Source organism: Sturnus vulgaris, chromosome 18 (assembly GCF_052056855.1).
Source record: "Sturnus vulgaris isolate bStuVul1 chromosome 18, bStuVul1.hap1, whole genome shotgun sequence".
NCBI classification, from domain to species: domain Eukaryota; kingdom Metazoa; phylum Chordata; class Aves; order Passeriformes; family Sturnidae; genus Sturnus; species Sturnus vulgaris.
The window spans coordinates 318,098-337,955 of record NC_142260.1 but is presented as its reverse complement, the minus strand read 5'-3'; the positions used below and the strand labels follow the sequence as shown (position 1 = coordinate 337,955).

Below are 19,858 nucleotides of genomic sequence, written 5' to 3'. Positions count from 1 at the left end.
CTTGTGCAGTGGCAATTCCAAGTGGCATCACTGTTCAGCTGGAAATCCAGAGGCAGCAATCCTTCCTATTTCAGAACCTTCCAGACATTTGGTGAACTCATTTAACCTAAAGTGAAATATGCAGCCCAGCTAAGAATAACAACAGGAAAGCCCTTCCTGGATATTCTTCAACCTGATTAAACTGAAGCAGCAGTGCAGAACACAAACCCCACTCTCATCTGCCTTGGGTTGTCAGTCAATCAGCTTCACACGAGATTTTCTCTCACAGGGAAGGTCACCATGTGGAAAGGTACAGAACTGCTGCTCAGCTGTGCAGGACAGGAGCTGGGTGCTCTCCTGCCCACACTGACATTTACAGGTCAGCAAATAACCAGGAGTGCTGGAGCCTGGCAGCAACCAAAGATTTGATCATTCTGCCTTGAGCACTCTCTGGCCAACACAGCATTCCAGGACACAGGAGCTCCCATTCCCAGTCCAGCCCTGCCCTGGCCCTGTCCTGGCCCTGTCCTGGCACTGTCCTGGCACTGTCCTGGCCCTGTCCAGCACTGCCCTGGCACTGTCCAGCCCTGTCCTGGCACTGTCCTGGCACTGTCCAGCCCTGTCCTGGCACTGCCCTGGCCCTGTCCTGGCCCTGCCCTGGCACTGTCCTGGCCCTGCCCTGGCACTGTCCAGCCCTGTCCTGGCACTGTCCTGGCACTGCCCTGGCCCTGCCCTGGCACTGTCCAGCCCTGTCCTGGCACTGTCCAGCCCTGTCCAGTCCTGCCCTGGCCCTGTCCTGGCCCTGTCCTGGCCCTGTCCTGGCACTGTCCAGCCCTGTCCAGTCCTGCCCTGGCCCTGTCCTGGCACTGCCCTGGCCCTGTCCTGGCACTGTCCAGCCCTGTCCAGTCCTGCCCTGGCCCTGTCCTGGCCCTGTCCTGGCCCTGTCCTGGCACTGTCCAGCCCTGTCCTGGCACTGTCCAGCCCTGTCCAGTCCTGCCCTGGCCCTGTCCTGGCCCTGTCCTGGCCCTGTCCTGGCACTGTCCAGCCCTGTCCTGGCACTGTCCTGGCACTGTCCAGCCCTGTCCTGGCCCTGTCCTGGCACTGTCCTGGCCCTGTCCTGGCACTGTCCTGGCACTGTCCAGCCCTGTCCTGCCGGGTTATGAGCACGGGCAGCCCAGCCCGGCCATGTCCCCTCTGTCCCGGCAGGCACGGTGCCCCAGGGTCAGCAGAGCAGCCGGGACGAGCTGGATCCGGGATCTCCTGAGCCTTTGGTGCCCACGGGGGCCGGGCAGGGCCGGGGCAGCCCTTGGCAAGGCCTCTGCCCGCTGCGGGACCAGGGACCGGGCTCACACACAACACACACCATTGCCGCGGCAACAGCATCGCGGGCAGATTTTTCAGCAAAGCTTTTCACCAAGGCTGCTCTCAGCTTAGCACTCAGCCCAGGGATCGGTCTGGATCACACATTCCTGCAGGAAAACACCCGGGCCACAGCACGGGCTGAACCAGGCAGGACTGGGCTCCCAAAGCCCCCGAGAGCGACAGCCCGGAGGGAACGCGCTGTCACCTCCGACACACCGCGAGCGTCACCGCTGCAGCCAAAGCTGCTTTCATCTTCCGTTCTGTTTGCTTCAAAATTACCAGATTTCAACAAAGGTCTACAGCGCATTTCTGCAACAAAGGACTTCCGTTTCTAACACTCATCACCACCCCAAAAAAAATTCTCCAAAGGAAGAAAACAATAAAACCAGGGACCATCTAAGCTGCTTGTTTTTACACGTACTTTTATCATTCCACTAATGCTGTTAAAAGGCAGTGAAAGTATATGGTGCAGCACGTGTCCTAAGAAAAAACTGGTCACAAAAAAGCACTTGAATAATTTACAAGCTTAAACTACACCAGTGAGTTATTTACCTTGTTTCATTTGGTCGTCCTAATTTTTCAAATAAACAAAACCACATCAACCTTTTCCCCCTGACATGCAAGGTTTCGTTTTTTTACTCAAACATTTAAGTGATCAATTGTCACTCCCAAAAAATAAAGAATAAGGACTTGTTCAAGACAGAAATATCACTTGAGAAAACACTTCTCCATCAGTTCTTTCTGCTTAAAGGAGTTTTAAACTTTGACATTTCAGTTTTTGGCATGCAATCTCTTGACTGTAAAGCTGCAAAAATAACCCCCCCACATAATCAAAGGGCACAACAGAACTGCCTTGCAACTTGCTCACAGGATACAAACATCCAAAAAGACTGGATGTTTGCAAAGAATCAAAACTAATCAAATTAAATAGGACTGTTCCTGCATTTATGTCTTGCTATCTATAAAGATAACAGCGTGTTCCTGAAATACATCTTTATGACAAACAATAGGTAATTTCAGCACAATTGTGTATCTATAGCTCCAGGCAAATGCTGTCACACCATGGCAGGGAGCTTCACGAGAGAAGAGTGCTCGAGGCTCCTGCAGAAGACAGGCACTTCAGAAACTGCACACACACAATTATACAGCCAAGTCTTGACAGCCTGGGGAAAAGAATCACATTAGCTCTGATGAGCTTTAGAAAACCTTCACTTTTCTTGGCCCTCTGTTAATAAAGGACATTGCAGCACGACAGAGACCTCTGGAAGAAGAGGCAAGCACAAGACAAAAGGAGCTACTGGAACAAGCTGAGCCTTCCACCATATAAAGTCATGACTGGGTAGCCTAAGGAAGATGCCACCACATTAAAAAAACCTTATTGCTGTTGCAGGAATATTTTTGAGTAAAGTCTCCAGTTTGAATTAAGAAAATATGACTATATAACTTCAATTGTCCTTGTGCTCTTAAAAACTTCACACATACAGCAGGCATGGTGGAATCAGGTGTCAGAAGCAATGCTAGAAAGGGACACACAAAATCACAGGCAAATTCTGAATTACTGTGGGAAAGAAAACCTACCCCTTCCAATGGAATTCATCTTTAATGAATAAAACTGGAAGGAGACAAGGCAAAAACTGTGTAAGGCAGCAGGGTGGGAGAAGGGGCAGAAGGCACCTTTTGCTAAGGACATTTGGGAGCGTGAGAAAAACGTAGGTGAAATTTGTGGGAGAAGTCAGAAAAATCTCATCATCCTTTATCACTAACACATCTGCAGAAGAAGCTCCATTTGAAAGGAGGACTTCCAGTTAGAAGAACAGGAGTAGCCTTTGCCTTATTTCCAATGCAGTAGAGTATTAACAGTAAAGGCAAAATCCTGAAACCTGCGATTTGCATATTCAATTATCTACTGCATTTAAATATGGGTATATTAGAAACTCTCTTCTGAAAGCAGAGAACAAGTATCCTGATTCCCCTTCTCCTCACTCAACTTCTGACCAAGGTTTAGGACTGCCTGGAAGTCATTTTCCTCCACCCTAACTAAGATCATGTTCCTCATCACTCAAACACACACTCGAAAAGCAAAATACAAGGAAGAGAAATGTTAGCTTGTAACAGAAGTCTGCCACTCCTACTCACATATTTATAGCAGCAGGGTTGAGCATAAGCGTTGTAGAATTTAAAATAACAGTAAGGATATTAAGGACTGAAGACAAGAAATCACAAGGCACAAGGAGATGCAGTCCAACACTGGAACCATCCCACAGGGAAAGCCATCCACAGGGTAATAAAGCTTCCAAGGGAAATGATGAGCAGGTACTGATGATACAGCTTCAAACAGCAGTTTTGAAGAGCTCCCATCCAAAACCAGAGAAAGGCTTGAACATTAGTTATGGGAGAAATTCCAAGTCCATGGGGCCTGAAATTAGGAATTACATTAGAATTTGCAATTGGCCATGCAACTTTCCAAAGAGGCTGTTTTAGTTGCAAGGTCAGAAACGCCAAGGACAGAACACCTAAAGCACTGGGAACATCATCATCTCCATTAGTAACTAAAGTTAAATTATTTTAAGATATTCTTGGCCAGCATGGTGTTGTGATAAGCATTCTCATGACAAGTTTCTGCAGAGAGGAAGGGTTTGCATCTCTGAGCTCAAACTTTGAAAGGCTTCTTTAGGATATTTTTGGTTTTAATATGAATCTTTCAGGTTTTTGGTTGGTGATATTTTAAGAAAACAGCTAGCAATTTTTTTTAAAGATGTGAAAATAAGTACATTTTGTGAAACCCTGCATCTTTTACTACAGTAAGAAAAACAAGGCAGAAATTTGCTGAATCCAGCTTGCAGGAACAATTGTAAACTAAAAGCCAATTGCAAACTCAGAAAAGCCAGAGCAATGGGCCAGTCTCTCTCCTTACAGGTGACATGGAGCTGACAGGACTGAACAGGGTGAACTCACTGTTCACCTCCATGGCAAGCCTGAAGAGGTTAATTTTAAAAAAGCCACAAAAATCCCTACATCTCCTCAAAAGACTCAGAGTTCTCTCTCAGAACCTCTCTACGGGCCTGTCTGCAGTATTGTCAAAGGATTTAGTCACTCCACAGGGAGAGCCAAAGATTTTTGTAATTTTTTTAAATGAGATCTGATTAAAATTTAACACAGTTAAATAACATAGCTAGGAGTTTAAATACCCTACTTCTAAAAATGATGGCAAGTGGAAATTGCTCTGAAAACCAGCTGCTTTATGTGTCTAACACAGCAGAGAATGACTGAAACCAGAGCTTCAAAAACTTTGGGCTACTACCTGCTCATTCCTATCCAGACTGTCACAACATGCTGCACAAGTGTGATGAGGTTTGGGTGCCTTTCATTAGAACAGTCCTATTTTGAAACAGAATTTCTGTTCAAAAGAATTTGACCCAGAAGAGTCACACCCCAGAGTGCTGTGTGGCCCGTCAGAAGGATCCTGACAGGCTGGACAGAAGGGAAGAGCAGAACTGGCTGGAATTCCACAGGTGCAGGTGCAGGGTCCTGCAGCTGAGCAGGAATAGCCCCATGGAATGGCCAGCACAGGCTGGGCTCATCTGCTGGGAACAGCCCTGCACAGGAGCACCTGGGGGTCCTGGGGACAACAAGCCAGCCATGAATGTGTCCTTGTGGCCAGTGGGGCCCCGGGGCAGCAGGGACAGCATTGCCAGCAGGCTGAGCACTGTGAGCCTGCCCCTCTGCTCAGCCCTGGGCAGCTCACCTGGGCCACTGTGGCCACTGCTGGGCTCCCCAGCATCAGAGATTTGGGGCTCCTGAAGTGGGTCCAGCAGCTGGAGGGCTGTGAGGATGATGAAGGGACTGGAGCATTTCTCTCCTGAGGAAAAGCAGAGAGAGCTGGGCCTGTTTAGTCTCAAGAAGAGCAGAGTGGGAGGCAGCCCCATCACTGTGTGTGTGTCTGAAAGGAGGGCAGCAGGAGATGGAGCCAGGCCCTGCTCAGGGCTGCCAAGCAGCAGGACAAGAGGCAATGGGCACAAACTGATGCACAGGAGGCTCATCCTGGATATCTGGAAGAACTCCTTCACTGTGCAGGTGATTGAGTGTTGGAACAGATTGCCCAGAGAGGTGTCAAGTCTCCTTCCCTGGAGATACTCAAAAGCCATCTGGACAATCCTGACTAACGTGCCTGAACAAGGAGGTGACTGACCTCCACTGGTCCTTGCCCACCTGAGCCATGCTATGATCTGTGACCCAGCTCGTGTTCATATTCAGGATAACACTGCCCAGGAGAAAATCTGCTTCACAGGTGACAACTGCAGGCCTAGAGCAAGGCAGCACAAGCAAAGGGCAGAAAGTGAGTAAAGACCAGGTACAGTTTCTTCTCCTTTCGTTATCACACAAACTCCATATCCATGATTAAAAGGATTAAAAGCAAAATAAAAGAACAACTAAGAAGAAAAGCCTTGCTAGCTTAGCAAGACCTTTACTTGGTATTTAAACATAAACAGCACATAAGGCACTACATGATCTCGTGCACAGATTACATGGTACACGCTGTAAATTGTGTTTTTAGGAACTGAAGTCATCTCCCTTCAGAGTGAAAGACAGGGAATGCTGTCACTGCTGTGCTGGCACGTGTTTGCTTACCCTGCATGTTTATGCTCCCTGTGTCAAGGCTTGTTTGCTGGAACAGCTCACAGAACTGTACAAATGCAGAATGGAGAGATTAGAAAAACCTGCTTAATGCAAAATGTGAAGGCAGGGCAGAACATGAACCAAGAGATGGTCAATGGATTCCCAGAGATGCTGATTCTGAAAAGCAGCAGTGACACAGAGCACTGCTCATTTCAGCAACTGGGGAATGCACAGGATTTTATCTGCAATACCCAGAGTAGGGAAGAAAGTTCTTTTTTGTTTTGATTACTCTGCTGAATTACCACAGTAAAGCTGCTCTTGGGTTTGAACATAAAACTAATGCTGCTAGCATCCATGAATGTTAATATATTCAGTTCTCTAAACTGTCTGTGCTACTACAGCAACTGAAGGTGTCTCAGTCTGAGGCATTTATTCTCCTGTCTTTGAAATGCTATTAATGATATCATTCATTTATTACAGACTCTGGAAATTATGGCACTGAGGATGTCTCTTCTTTTGAGTATCCAAGTTGCTTACAAACCAAACCCTTGTTTTCTAAGGCATTTTCTCAATATCATTCTATGTGCATCACAAAATGAAACAGAATCAGATTTTCAGTGGTCTGAGTGCTCCACACGAGTGATTTCCCTGCAGTGAGGCTGAGGGTGAGTTACTGGCAGAATGTCACCTGCCCAGTCCGTGCTGTACCAGCGTGGGGCTCTGCTCTGCACACCAGTTCAGGGCCAGGTTAGGGAAAGCAGGCTGAAGGCACTGATCGTGCCCTCTGCACTGCCCTGCACCAAATGCCTGTGTCCCACCTCCTGCTCCCATCATGTCTCTGACAACCAAAGCTTCAGACAAACAAGAGAGCAAATATCAAGCCACCTTATTTCTCCTTCCATTTTTATTTTAACCTAGTCAATGGTAATCCCTCTGTTTAAGCCAACAAGTGTTTGGTTTTACACCATTTATCAATGCAGTGGAAACTTCAGTGGAAACTGAGAACATAACAACTTTGCAGGCTTTGGCACCTAAAGTCTGAAGACCTCTGAACCCAATCCTTTTCCTTTTTCTAGATTAATAATAGATTCATAGTCCAAAAGATTCCTGAAAAACATTCTCTTTTAGTATTGACCTTTCCCAGCTAAAAAACCAGACAACTTCCTTTCTGTCTTTCCTTCCTATTCTTGGGTCTCAAATCTCAAGTAAATCTTGTGAGTAAAATATATTCCTTCTCAAATAAATGAAGTATAATGAAAACAATTATGTCTAAGGCTAAAAATGATTGTGGGTTTTTTTTTAAATCTATTATCATTCTCAGCTTTAGATATCCTCTTCAAGGTCAGAACATGGACAAGCACACTGTATACCAAAAGCCTTCCAAAAGGGACTATTCTGAGCCACAACAATTAAGCTCCACAGTGACAAAGGCAGTCAGCAGAGGAAAGAGAAGAACTTCAAAATTATCTTTTTTGGTTTCTTTCACCATTTCCTCTTACACGTGAGCAAAAATTCTTATAATGGCTCTTCTGGGAATTTTTTTCTCCCTTTCTTTTGTAGTTTCCACTTTTCAGCTAATTTTGGCACGTCCAACTGGTTGCTTAGAGATGCTTCAGTTTTCATTGCTCTTTTTCTGTTTGCACTGTAATTTTCTTCTGAATGTCACCTCTAACAACACTAGTTTTGCAAGTGGAGCAAGCAACACTCAGAAAAGCCTTTTTGAACAACCACACCGAGGTCTGCAGAGCAGCACCCCACACACCTTTTCCTCTCCTACATCCTAAAGGGGTAGGGAGGAGTCCTTAGCAACATTTAGCACTATCTCAACAGCAAGTCTCTGCAAGTCTGCCTTACAGGACAGGACAGCATGGTTTTGACCTCTGGCAGTGAAAGAATGTTTAATGGAGAGAGAGAGAGAGAAAGAGAGAGAAAGAGAGAGAAAGAGAGAGAGAAAGAGAGAGAGAAAGAGAGAGAGAAAGAGAGAGAGAAAGAGAGAGAGAAAGAGAGAGAGAAAGAGAGAGAGAGAGAGAAAGAGAGAGAGAAAGAGAGAGAGAAAGAGAGAGAGAAAGAGAGAGAGAAAGAGAGAGAGAAAGAGAGAAAGAGAGAAAGAGAGAGAGAAAGAGAGAGAGAAAGAGAGAGAGAAAGAGAGAGAGAGAGAGAAAGAGAGAGAGAAAGAGAGAGAGAAAGAGAGAGAGAAAGAGAGAGAGAAAGAGAGAGAGAAAGAGAGAGAGAGAGAGAGAGAAAGAGAGAGAGAAAGAGAGAAAGAGAGAGAGAGAAGAGAGAGAGAGGCATAAGATGGGCAGTGCCAAGAGCAGCCGGGAGCAGAGTGCAGGCAGGGGAGAGCAGGGAGGCTGAGCAGCAGCTGCGGCTCTCACACAGGGCAGTGTCCCAATGCCTTCAGCGCTGAGCCCGCTGTCCCCGGTGCCCTGCAGGACAGTGCCCTGCTGTGGGCACCGAGCTCCTGCTCTCTGCAGTCTCTGCAGGTACCCGGGGCTGTTTGTGACCCACTTTCCTCGCAGGCTCTATTTAGCTCTACGCTAGTGATGCTCCCGGCATGACAATCAGATGCTGCAGCCTGCAGTGCAGCTCGGCACAGCACTTGGGCGAGCTGTGAGGAAATGCAGTGGAAAAGTACAGCATCAGCAGAGCCTCGGGACAGCACGGCACTGCCATAGCGTGACGTCAAAACAACAGCACCAAAGCGCTCGGGAGGTGTCAAAGACGCCTTTTCACCGGAGAGCCACCAAACCTGCCAGGCATAAAGTAAATCCAAAAGGATCTTTGCTACTCAAGGGCTGCAAATGGCAAAAGCTGTTACAGCTAGTACCTTGTCTTTGGATTACCTAATCAATCTTGTACCTTGTGCCACTTAAAACCTGCCATAATTCCACTGTCATTTATTCTTAACTAGAGAGAGGCTCTACACCTTAATGTCCAGAGAAATTGTAAACTTAATCTCACTACAGCTATTAAAATTATCTTCTTACGTGCAAGAACCAAATTTCTCCTTCAGACACGGCCACTTCAGAATTAACTTCAAATCCTACTTGCACTTGTGGTTAACTTCAGATTTTACTTGCATATACAAGTGTAAGGGACAAACTGGTTTTGGAACATGAATGATTACACCAGACAGCTAGGACTGTTCTGGCTCCCAAGTTAAGGTGGAATAGGTGAATAGCTCTGAGATCAAGAAACTGGAATTTGGTCATATTTCATTTATCTGCAAAAAAAATGCAGGTGTCTCCCTTCTCTTATAGGAAAATGTTGTAAAAAATGACCATAACATGGGCCTCAGTTAAGAAATCCAGTTGCCAAGCCCCTAAGTTATATGGTGGCAATTCACTATCCTACAAATCTCTGCTTCCTTCCTGGGCACTGAAGTGAACTGGAGAGTTCTGCAGTCAATGCAATGCAGGAACACCATACATTGCTAATATCATGCATGTAGAAGGCACTAAAATATGAAACATTTAATGGTCTTACCAACTCTCTCTTTGGCAAGACACTTTTTCTGTCTGGTGGAATATTTTTGTACTTAAAAAACTCAGATCCTTATCAAGAAAAGTTTTGAGAATTACTTAGAATCATTATACCAAAACATTTTAAGTATCCTAAGATTAGATACACTGAATTTAAAACACTGAAACCAGCACTGTTATTGACTGATGATAAATGGAAGCAGCAATGGAAAGCAGTGAACATACCCTGTGGGGCCATGAGTGCCTTACAGGTGTGGATCATTTCTAGAAGGTTTTGTGTACAGGAGGGAGCATGAGGAGCAATTATTCACAGAGCAGTCCCACTGTACTGTGTACAAGCATAAGTTCAGTCCTTTGCAGGAGTTTATTCATGTGCAATATGACCAGTTTTGCTGGTGAGCCAGAACTATTACTGAAAAAAAAAATCTTGTAGCTTGGCAGATGGCACAAACTGATGGCATTGTGGGGTTTGTTTTTTTTTTTTCTTTTGCATTTGCACAACCATAATCACACTAATTTGCTAAATAAACCAAAGATTCCCAAAAATGAACCCCAAAATGCTTATGTAAAATCTCGGCAACAAGAAGTCTGATTATCCATTAAGTGGGATGATACCAGCCAAGAGCAAGAGAAAACAAAATTAAACATCCATCAGAATGTGCAATTCATCCAAATTTCATACCACAGGCACCTATAAATATATGAGTCATTATTATAATGTACAAGGTAATTGCATTTCATCACTCATTACCTTGACCCAAGGAGGGCCTCTCCTCTTCAGATGGAAGATGCAATCCAGACTCGCATTTTTATGATTAAGGAACCCTGGGAGAAGCACAGCTTACATAAAGCAGCACCCTTAGACAAGCAGCTGCATAGACACAGAAGAAACTCAACATTAAAAAACCGCTGTAGACTGCTTCTTTTACCCAGCAGTGCCCTCAGCCCAAGAATTTCACATTTAAACACAAGACAAGCAGACAGAATCCATCAGGGCTGTGCAGGAAGGGCACAGCTGGGACAGCTGCTAGTGACAGATCCACCACAGCTCACACACCTGACAGGCAAAGAAGGGATTTAGAAGCACAGAGCTTCTTTGTTCCTGCCTAGGATGGCACCAACACCCCCAAGATGATTTTGCTGCCCTGCTGTTTACTGAGGGTGAGGTGCCCCTGTGGGCAGTCCCAGGGCAGAGCCTGGCAAAGCAGGGATCCTCCTGACAGCTCCTCCTCAGAACTAAATTTTACCTGATTTTAGCTTCCTGAGCCACACATCACAAAACTCAGCCTAGACCTTTGGAAGTCATTTCTCCAACCTCACATCTACTCAGTTCAAGTAAAGAATACATCATCAGGCCTTGGAGTTTGAGAAGAGCAAAGAATTACTACACTGGATCAGCCCACTCCAGTGACAAGTGTTTCAAAAGAACATAACCAAAACCCTTGCCAGACAGTTACACAATAACCTAAAGGTCTATTTTTAGGGTCCATAAAAATTTATATCCTTTCAAGAGACTGCAGAAATCTTTGTTTGCTTTTTTTACGTGAACTTGGAAATACTCAATATTGGCATCCAAACATGCTCTGAGCTCTGCTATATTTCCTTCTCCAAAGCATTTGTTATTGTTTTTAATCAAACAAAAGCTGTCTAGGAATCCGAGGCTCTAATCTGAATTGTTACTGCTTGAACATCTGTTAAAATTTTTTGGCTGCAAAAGTAGAACAGATTCTGGTTTACATGGAAAACTATGTAAGTAATAAATATCTGGCAAATCAATAAAACACTTTAAGGGATATAATCTAAGATGTAATCATTAAACTGCTTCTTAGTCCTGAACTATGGACTCAGTAAGAGAAAAACCACAAAATACACCTTGGTTTTGATGGTTACTTTCAATGTTACTGTGCTCAGCAGGCTGACTCCTGGTTGATTTGCAAATCCACACATGCCCCTGGGAGTGGGATCTCAGATCATTCAGCATCTTGGCACATTTCCAGTGCTTGGCAGGAGGGTTGTTTTCCTCCATGAATCAGCAACTGTCCATCACACCACAGTCTGTGAAGTGAAAATCCAGCTCATCAGCAGAAAGGAAAAGCATGTATGTGTGTGTGTGTGTGTCTGTGTGTATCTCTGTGTCTGTCTGTGTCTGTGTGTCTGTCTGTCTGTCTGTCTGTGTGTCTAATCCAGAGGACTGCCAGGTGTGTCTGCAGCCTGCAGGTGAGGACTGCCATCTGCACATACAGGCCTGTGAAAGGAGGAATTTCTCTCACCTTTTGCAGTCTTGGGGCGCTTTGCTGACACATCAAAGGCACGGTAATCCTTTGAATGCTATGGTCAAGACCACAAACAACAAGCCATCCTATTTACTGCTTTCCCCTATCAATGGGCAGCTCCAGGGCTGCTGGACAGGAAAGAACATTTGCATTGTCACATAATGCTTACCAGTAAATGCATTCTGAACACCCATCAGCAAGGAAAATAATAAGTTACATTTCAAACAACTTCCAGAATTTTAACAGCTCTCTATAATACAGATGATGCTTTTAAAAAATGATAACACATGAGATGAATGCTGCCCCAGTAAAGTGAACAACTTCTCAGAAACACTCTGACAAGCAAATCATGAATTTTGGAGATGTATTACAGAAAAGGATGTACTAATAATTCCTCATTTTATTCTTCCTGTGTCTGTCTCTTCCTGATACACAAGAGATTGCAGTATTCCTGTTGTATGGCATCACTGTGCTAATATTAAATAACAGATTTGCTGGCTGCTCAAAAATGCCATTTTTTTGAAGGAGGCAGGGGAAAAAAACTACTATAATCAGAAATTCACTCTTAAAATTCAGGAATCAGACACTCCCACCCTCCATGATTCACAGTGTAAACTCCTAGAAAAACGATAACCTGATCCACTGGATGAAGAGTGCAGCAGAATGTTTGGGTCTTCACTGTTTCCTCTGTTTGAATTATGTGTCCAGGGCATTGCAAAATTTACCCAAATTACTCATTTTTTCCAGAATCTAATCATAAAACCTACACTTCAGGGATATAAATTTACAGTTTGAGGCCAAGCATAAATTCACCCAGTAAACTGGTTTTGTTTCTTGCAGCATTGATTCGCACATGCACTGAAGATCACCAAATACAAAACAGCCAAGTTATCAAACTGCAGCAATGCTGTCAAAAGGAAGGCTTTCTTTTTTTTTTTTTTTCTTAAATGCAAACACATATTTTATAATCAGCTGCATAAGGGTGATCTATGTTTACACAGCTCAGAGCTGGATTTAAAACCAATTTTAACAGCCAACTGTTTCAACCTGCATGTAAACAAACATGCTGCATTTCTTCATTAGCTGGAATTTGCTGCAGTCTGTCAGCCATCTGTACTGTCTTGCATTCTGCTCTCTATTCAGAGCACCACTATCAAATGTTGGTGATATAGTATTGCTCTCTTTGGAGACATCAAGACTACACTAAAAATAGTTTAGAGACATAAACCACTATTTCTAACAGTTGTCTTAATATCTGCTTTCTCAGAATGCATTAGGTTGTTCTATTACTCATCCAACTTTGGTTCTCTTTACCTTTTTTTTTGTGGATACCAGGAAAAAAGATTTTATTCTGGTCCTCTCAAAGTTACAGAGCAAAACCTGCAGTTTGAGTAAGGCTTTTATCCAAATTCTGCAACCCCCAAATCCCGGATGCACAGGCCAAACCCCAAAACACACTCCTGCAAATATCTGCAGTGCAGCACAAGGCTGAGTGCACAGGGCCCAGGCTGGTTTAGGTGCTGGAGCCAGTCCTGCAGCACCTGCACAGGTGACCCAGGCACGCAGTGAAGTCAGAGCCAGGCAAGCCCAGGCTGGAACCTTGCTCTGAGCAGGAGCTCAGGAGCTGCCAGAGCCCTGCAGAGCCCTGGCTCCATCATCAGCACAGCCCTGGCTCCATCATCAGCCCAGCCCTGGCTCCATCATCAGCACAGCCCTGGCTCCCATCATCAGCCCAGCCCTGGCTCCCATCAGCCCAGCCCTGGCTCCCATCAGCCCAGCCCTGGCTCCCATCAGCCCAGCCCTGGCTCCATCATCAGCACAGCCCTGGCTCCATCATCAGCCCAGCCCTGGCTCCCATCAGCCCAGCCCTGGCTCCATCATCAGCCCAGCCCTGGCTCCATCATCAGCCCAGCCCTGGCTCCATCAGCCCAGCCCTGGCTCCATCATCAGCACAGCCCTGGCTCCATCATCAGCACAGCCCTGGCTCCATCATCAGCACAGCCCTGGCTCCATCATCAGCACAGCCCTGGCTCCAGCATCAGCACAGCCCTGGCTCCATCAGCACAGCCCTGGCTCCATCATCAGCACAGCCCTGGCTCCATCATCAGCCCAGCCCTGGCTCCATCATCAGCCCAGCCCTGGCTCCATCAGCACAGCCCTGGCTCCATCAGCACAGCCCTGGCTCCAGCATCAGCACAGCCCTGGCTCCATCAGCACAGCCCTGGCTCCAGCATCAGCACAGCCCTGGCTCCATCATCAGCCCAGCCCTGGCTCCATCATCAGCCCAGCCCTGGCTCCATCAGCACAGCCCTGGCTCCATCAGCACAGCCCTGGCTCCATCAGCACAGCCCTGGCTCCATCATCAGCACAGCCCTGGCTCCATCATCAGCACAGCCCTGGCTCCAGCAGCAGGGACACACATGGCACATGGCAGCTGGTGCCACCTTGCCCAGCCTGTCCCTGGGGTCCCAGAGGCTGCAGGGACAGCCCTGAGCCGCCTGCCAGGCTCTGCCCTTGGCACCCTGAATCCCCTGTCCCTCCCAGGAGCCCTGCTGGCATGAGCCACCCTGGCTACTGGGCTGCTCTCAATGCTCCAGCTCTGCCAGGCCAAGCCAAGGGGACTGAGCAGAGCTGGGGAAGCACCCAGACAGCCGAGCTGAGCTGAGCTGAGCTGTGGGCACGGCTTCCCACCTCCAGAGGACAGTGACAGCATGTGGAGAAGAACAGGGCTCACTTCAATAAGGGGCGTTTGGAGGTTGCCAAGTCATTCTCTCTCTTAGCAAGTGAGGGGAACGGACAGTGGGACAGAAAACCTGAAACACATTTAAACCCCCATTTTCCCTCTCCCAGGGACAGCACAGCACTCGAACATTACTTGCATAACCAGCACCACTTGACAAGTGATGCAGGCACAAACCACAAAGCTACTCGATATCCATGATAGCTTTTCAAAGCAAAAGCTGCCTCTTCAAATATGGCTTTTTAGTTCACCCAGTGGATGATTTTAAAACTTTTCAGGAAGAACTTGATGCTCCACCTTCAAAGCTGACTCCCAGACTTACATCATACTTCTGATTTCAGAGCTGCAGTGCTATAAACCCATCTTCTTCCAACAGAAGAAATTTGCTGCCCTCCAGGAACAGACTCGTGGCACTTTCATGCAACACCAACAGAGCCATCCCTGATCAGAGGTGTCAGAACTCTGAAAGCTGATTTTGGTGGTAAAATTACCAAGAAATGAACATGCCATATTCTGAGAGTTCCATTTCAGCTTCAATTCTCAGTTTCTGACTGAGGAAAGTGTGGTGGAACACTACCTAATGTTATTATCCTGTCAGCCATATACAAAGAAGAGCAGGAGTCACTGATCATGAAACCACAAGAGTGAAAGTTTGCTGTCCACTACGCTGATTAAAACAGACTAAAACTTAACCTGTAACTCAGCAGAAAAGTTCTTCAGGTTTCTCATTCTCTGGATAAGTTTTGGGAGTTCTTTTATGGCCTAATAAATCTACCACTGGAAATCTCTTCCTTTTCCCAGCTTGTGCCTCTTTTTCTGGAACAGCAGCAACAAAAATTCCTACACCCCTGCGTCCAGATCATTTTCAGCAGATTTTTCTGTGCAGAATGAAACAAGCCAAGCTGCAGGCGTGAAAACAAGCTGCCAGAGAGGCTCACAGCCACAGAATGCTCCTACAGAGCTGCAGTACCACTGTTACAACATGAGCAACATAAACTTGGACATGCAACCGTTTAGGGGGACAGGATACAAAAGAATTCCTTCTTCCCCTTCGATGCCTACACTTATCAAAGCAGGGCTGTGGGGGTAAGAAAATGCAGGTCTGTTTGTTCCCTTCTGTGACTGAAAGAATAAAAAAAATGCAGTAGCAGTGTCAAAATTTTCCAGCTCTATTTTGGCACATCATCTCTCAAAACCAGCCTGATCTAAAAATTTCAAGCATGTTTAACTCAAGAGCCCTTGACAACATCTAATGCACAGGCTATTTATCATAAATTGAGGTGCTTATTTTTGGACTTCACCTTGAAACAGCAAAGAATGTCTGTTTTGTCAGTACCAGAAAAGTTTATAAATCCTGCCAAATGTATCAATATTATGTATTTCAATGGTCTTCTACGTGTACTGCAGAGATATCCACAACTCTGCAAAATTCATTCAGCATTACAGATGTGCATACTTTGAACACAATGTGAAATCAGATCATGTTGGGAACCACTGTGACTTGCCCTCTCTACATGAACAATTACTGGATTCAGCACTTTTAAGGAACTAGTGTGACTTCTAATGTACTTTAACATGTGGGGGGAAAAAAGGGTAACTTTTTTTAAATGCTTCTCCTTTGCCCGTTCCACAATTCTGGCACACAAACAATGATACCACTAACTGCAATAACCCTCTGGAGCTTCACAACTACAGAGAATTTTGAAAAATCTGCAAACCTGCAAGAGGCACCTTTGTAGTGCTAAGTTTTATGCATGAAAAGACAGAAATTTCACACTTTATCACTTGCCCCAAACGTTGCTATTATACAGAAATTAAAATTAATAGGTATCACAGGGGATTATAAGTTCAATGGCAAGCTGCATTCACAACAGACTTTCTTCTAAAAGTCCTTGCCTTTTAACCATTTCAAACTTTTTCAAGGACTTTAAACAATCTCAGTCCATTATGGTATCCTTTCAATGCCTTCAGCTAAACTGACAAGGCACATTTCCAGCTGCATGTATAGGATTTATCACTTTGCCACCTGCTCTGGACACACAGACCCTTCTCCTCCCCAGCCAGGTTTCAACCAAAACACATTTGCAGGAGGTACCCAAGGAACCCCACAAAAGGGTTTTACCCACCATGAGAAACTGTCAGGTGCTCTTCCCTTCCTTATTCTCCCCTGCATGGGGAAACTACTGAGAAATAAATATCAGCTACTCAGCAGGCATTAAGCCTTGAAACACCAAGGCAGCTTGCAGAAACCACTGGTGCTTTATGCACAGCTCTTCAAACCCCTGTGATTTCATCAGGCCAAAACCAGAGCCACCAGCAACATGGGCTGTAAGAACAGCAGCTCTGCTGCTCTTGCAAAGAATTGAAAAGTTCCTTGTAGCTGTCTTGCAGATCTCAAAGAAAAATAAAATCTTGGACTAACTATGTGCTGCTTTTCCACAAAATTGATTGAGAGGCCTTGAATTCAAACCCAAAATAGAAAGTCCAGGCATATGTAGAAAATAAAGTAATTAAAAACAAAAGCCTTATTTCTAGCACAGTTATTTGTGGATAAAGCTGGCTTAACATGTCAAGAGTAATTGAGGTGACGAAGTTGGCTTTGTGCTTAAAGGTTCTCATACCACTGTGAGAAAGAAGAAAAATAAAGGGAACTTCTTCAGACAAGCAATGATCCTTAAAAAGAGCTGCAGACAGCATACATGATTCTAGATGACTAATATTGCAACTCAGAAAAAACTCTCAAATAAAAAAGATTCTCATGAATCAGGACAGTCTTTTTCAAGAATCATTTTAATGATGACAAAGTCACATCTGTGTCACCTCTAAGCTCCTCTGTCTCATTTTCTGTTTACCCTTGCAGAAGAGCACAACATTGCAGACATCAGGTTTTTTAATTTTCTGAAGAGCCTGTTTTTAGTGAACTAATTTCAATAGCCTGTCACACAGCCTGTGCATCTATTGCTACTCAAAAGAAAACAGAGGACAGTGAGAAGGACACAGAATTAGACTTTGTCTTATACATTTAGAGCAAAACTGCCAGTGTAAACCAATTCAACTTAATTTTATATGCCCAAAGAGTAATTTATGCTAGAAGATGGCACATAACTAGAGAAACTGCAGAACAAACCCTGAAAATCAAAATGATCATTTTAAGCCTCCAGATCAAGGGCTCTGATTTTCAGTGTGTGGACAGTTAAAGTACAGAGTAGCTTCTCAACTCTTTTTCTACTTTGCAAACTTTGGAGTCCAAGGAAGACAAGAACAAAGAGGAGAGGACAGCTAATTTTAGTGTTTCTGTGCTAAAACAAAATAACAAAGAACTACTGAACCATGAAGCAGTTTTTCCAAGCTGCTCTTTCAGTTACAGTCTTTCTTCTCCCAGGTCAGTGGAGGGAAGAAGATGCCAGCTTTTACCCTATCAGAGTAATGCAAGCACCTTATTTTATGCAGAGGGGCACATTGAGAGCTCTGAACTGCTTGCATAATGCTTCTATACATTTTGCTGCACCCAAAATGTTTATTACAGCTGACAGGAAAAAAACAGCATGATTTCTTCAATTTCCTTCTCTCTCACTGGCTGCCCCCAGTGAGAAGCATCACTCCTGCAAACTGAACTTGAGTCTTGCCTATCACATTTTACCAATTACCCTGAAAACTCATCCCTCTGACAGCACTGGGCTGGAGCTCCACAGTTGTCAGTGTGGAAACAGTTCTGAGGCCAAACCCAGAGCCCAGCAGGATGACAGGATTCCCCAGTCCAGCCTCCTGCTCCCAGCACATCCAGGGGATCTCTCCCATTCCACAGGGCTCAGCCTCCCCAGGCAGCTGCTCCTCTGCCCGAGTGTCCTGCTGGAAAAGCTTCTCCTCACATTTGGCCTGAGCCTCCACTTTGTGTTTGTGGCTTTTGCTTCTCCAAGTTCCTTTCTGGATGAACCTCCTTGTAGCTCCTGGCAGGCTGCTACTCTGCACCCTCGAAACTTTCTCTTCTCCCTGCTGAACAAACCTGGGAAGATTTTCATCATGAGATTTTCATCCATCAGTTAAGAGTAAACAAGGCACTGAGACAGTTACCTACCCCCCCGACTTCCAGATCTTAAAATAAATATGTGATCTTCAAAGAAACTGTAATCATCTTGTAAGAGTGGACTTTTGAACTCTGATTTTTCTAAGGAAAGTTCCCTTTTCTGCAAGTATTTACTCAGATGTTTTCAGCATCATCAATGCTACTCTAGGGCTGAACAAGTCTCCCAGAATTTAAGGATGAATGGATTGGTTTTAGTCACTGTTTCAAAATAAAGCAAACTGAGAACCGAGGGTGAACACTGAAATTTCTCTCCTGAGCAGCAAATTACTGCAATAAATTTGGGCAATCAAACAGAAAGCTAGAACAGAAAATGCTATGCTGCCTTCATACACAGCAGCATTAAAATGTACTGGGTTAGGTTCATAATATTGCTGCTCAAATTGGCTCTTCTCTAAGGATCTATGTGCTATTACTCTGCAAACCTTCACAAGAATAAATTATGCTTTCTAAGCATTAAAAACACATTAACATGACATAGGGCATGGAAAATTCAAACTTCAAATACTTACTGAATCCAATAGATCATAAACCAAATCAGTGTTAGAAAAAGGAAGAGGGTTACATTAACTAAAATAAAGCTCTCTGAAATAATTAAGTGATTTTTCAGCCACTGTGATAACACATATTCCAATGGCTTAGATATCAGTGAAAGAGCCATTTAAACACAATTTCACTTTTAGTCATTTACTGGAACTCATAACCCTCTGGCCCAATTCCAGGAGATTTCTCAAATCCAGTATAAAAAATTTCAAGTCAGCCTGAGCAGCCTATGCCACACCACACCCCAGCAATGGTAAGCTGCCACGAGACACACACAGCAGCACATTTCAAAACTCTCTTCAGTTTTCAGTGCCCTTCAATGACTTTAAAGAAAAAAAGAGACTTGACAACACACATTAACTTCTCTCACCATTTCACCATGTTATTAGCCAATTCATTCACTTGTCCCCCATAAGAGACAAAGTCAGTATGTTTATTCTTCCTCAGAAATAAATGTTTAGTTACTTTAAAACATTTGCATGGTGCTAAAATCGGTTACACTTAATCATCTCCAGCTTTACCTTACTTCTCAAATCAATAGGCCTAATTAAGCATTCTCTGTATAGCTGCATGTAAAACTGAATGTTTCTCAAATGATAACTAGATTATTGTTATCCAAAAACATTTTAGAAACTCAGTTGAAACTACAAGAGTACTGTAAAGCTAAATTAAAACCATGAGATTTCTTTTAAATAGACAACATGAGGCTGAAATCTTGCTCTTTCACTTTGGCATTTAAACCTGAAATTTCATTTTCAGGATTTTTCAAAATGAAGCTTTC

At 44.7% G+C, this 19,858-nt stretch overlaps 1 protein-coding gene across 7 annotated transcripts in view; it reads right to left on the bottom strand.

Moving 5' to 3' along the window:
- The window catches only part of SERGEF (secretion regulating guanine nucleotide exchange factor), a 128,647-nt gene that overhangs the window by 68,762 nt on the left and 40,027 nt on the right, over positions 1–19,858 (bottom strand). Inside the window, exon 9 of one of the 7 annotated variants that reach the window (XM_088175492.1) lies at positions 17,228–18,456. The exons of the other annotated variants lie outside the window; for them this stretch is intronic. Coding sequence (XP_088031618.1) covers positions 18,149–18,456 — 308 coding nt within the window. The 3' untranslated portion in view covers positions 17,228–18,148. Of the gene's footprint in view, positions 1–17,227; positions 18,457–19,858 lie in introns of those variants that run through there. 7 annotated transcript variants of the gene reach the window in all.